Source organism: Mus caroli, chromosome 9 (assembly GCF_900094665.2).
Source record: "Mus caroli chromosome 9, CAROLI_EIJ_v1.1, whole genome shotgun sequence".
Classification (NCBI taxonomy): Eukaryota; Metazoa; Chordata; class Mammalia; order Rodentia; family Muridae; genus Mus; species Mus caroli.
In genome coordinates, this window is record NC_034578.1 from 91384299 (window position 1) to 91385907 (window position 1609).

At 44.4% G+C, this 1609-nt stretch overlaps 1 protein-coding gene across 1 annotated transcript in view; it reads right to left on the bottom strand.

The window, feature by feature from the left end:
• The window catches only part of Pls1 (plastin 1), a 29345-nt gene that overhangs the window by 16891 nt on the left and 10845 nt on the right, over positions 1-1609 (bottom strand). Inside the window, exon 6 of the mRNA XM_029481983.1 lies at positions 4-116. Coding sequence (XP_029337843.1) covers positions 4-116 — 113 coding nt within the window. The remainder of the gene's footprint in view (positions 1-3; positions 117-1609) is intronic.

Genomic DNA, 1609 nt, shown 5'->3' on the forward strand with positions numbered 1-1609 from the left:
TGCCAGAGAAGCCCCAAAACCAAATGAGGCTTTCCTTCCTTGAGATCCTGAGCACCAATGTTGACCACGGTGCAACCGATGGCCGAGGCAGAGTTCAGCGCTAGGTTCAGATTTTCCTGATTTGCCAAAAGAAATGCACGGGTGAGGAAATATTTCTAAAATCCTACTCACAAAGTTATCTGTAACAACTGATTGTAAAAAATTTTCAGATTTTTAAACATAACCTTACACGGCTAAGCTACTAGTAGTAAAACTCAATAGCTTTAACTGTCATGTGCATAGGGCAGTGAACTTCAGATTTGTGTCTCCTCCAGCTCTAAGACTGTATAAACCCCCTGCTTATGTTTGCTGTGTTCTAAAAGCACCGTAAGTCCAGCATGTCCAAGACAATCGGCTTGTCTTACCATTCTTCCCCCATCTTCCTCCATCCCTATTAAAACCACTTCTCACTCACTTTCTGTCTCAGCTGTTAGGAACAAGCTTTAATCTTGCTCCTTTCTCTGCCCTTCCAAATCCAGTCACTAGTTTATACCAATGTCATGCTCCAAATACCTCTGAAAACATGCCTTTCTCCAGTGGTGTCCTAACTCAGACCATTCTCACACTTCCTCTGTNCAACCTGTTGCCAGGAACACCCTATGNCAGATGTCCTGCAGGCACACAGACTGAGCTAGGCATCAGGTTTAAAACCGTTCACACCCTTCCTGTCACCACTGCTACTCACAGTCTCTCCTTCTCCCTTGTCCTCTTACTTCTCTTGTTCTCAAACCACACAGGACTTTTCATTTTTGAGTCAGTTCCCTCCTTCCACTATGTGGGATTACACATTCAATTAGTCAGGCTTAGCAGCAAGCACCTTTACCCCTGAGCCACCTTGTTAGCCTACCCAGCTGCTTCCAAACTCTCCTCACACATACCTAATCTGCATTCTTCTCCAAATATCCTACATCATAAGACAGCATCACCTCACATACACAGTACTCCCCTGATCCTACTCCTCTCTCTAAAATATTATATATTACCAGCCTAGCAAGGTAGTACATGCCTGTTATCTAACACGTGGGAGCAAAAGGCAAGAGGAATTCAAGGTCAGCCTTGGCTACAAAGCAAGGTCAGGGCCTGTTGAGAGACATGAGATATTTTCTCAGAAACCAAAACAACAAACAAACAAAAAGGACAAAACAATCCTCAGACTCCCACACACAAACAAGGCAATGCAGTATTAATATACTTGCTTTGTTCTTGCTATATCCCTCCAGTTATGATTTTATTTATTTATTTTTTTTTTGTTCGCACTAGGGACTAAGCACTGGGCCTCATTCATACTAGCCCAACAGTCTACCTCAGAATTCCATACCCCAACCCCTGTGCCAGCTACATACAACAAACAAAACAGCAAAAGCTCTGAGCTGCTGGTGGCTTTCCTCAGGCACTCAGGCATGAGGTATATGCCCAATAAACATTTCCTGAATAAATGGATGGATGGGGAAAGGTGGGCTAGGCATGGAGGGACAGGAGAGGGTGGAGCTCACATGTTTTGTGGGGCAATAGGAAGCTTCAGGAACTGGCTCTGGCACTGTCTCCTGCAACTGACCACCATCTGGATTCT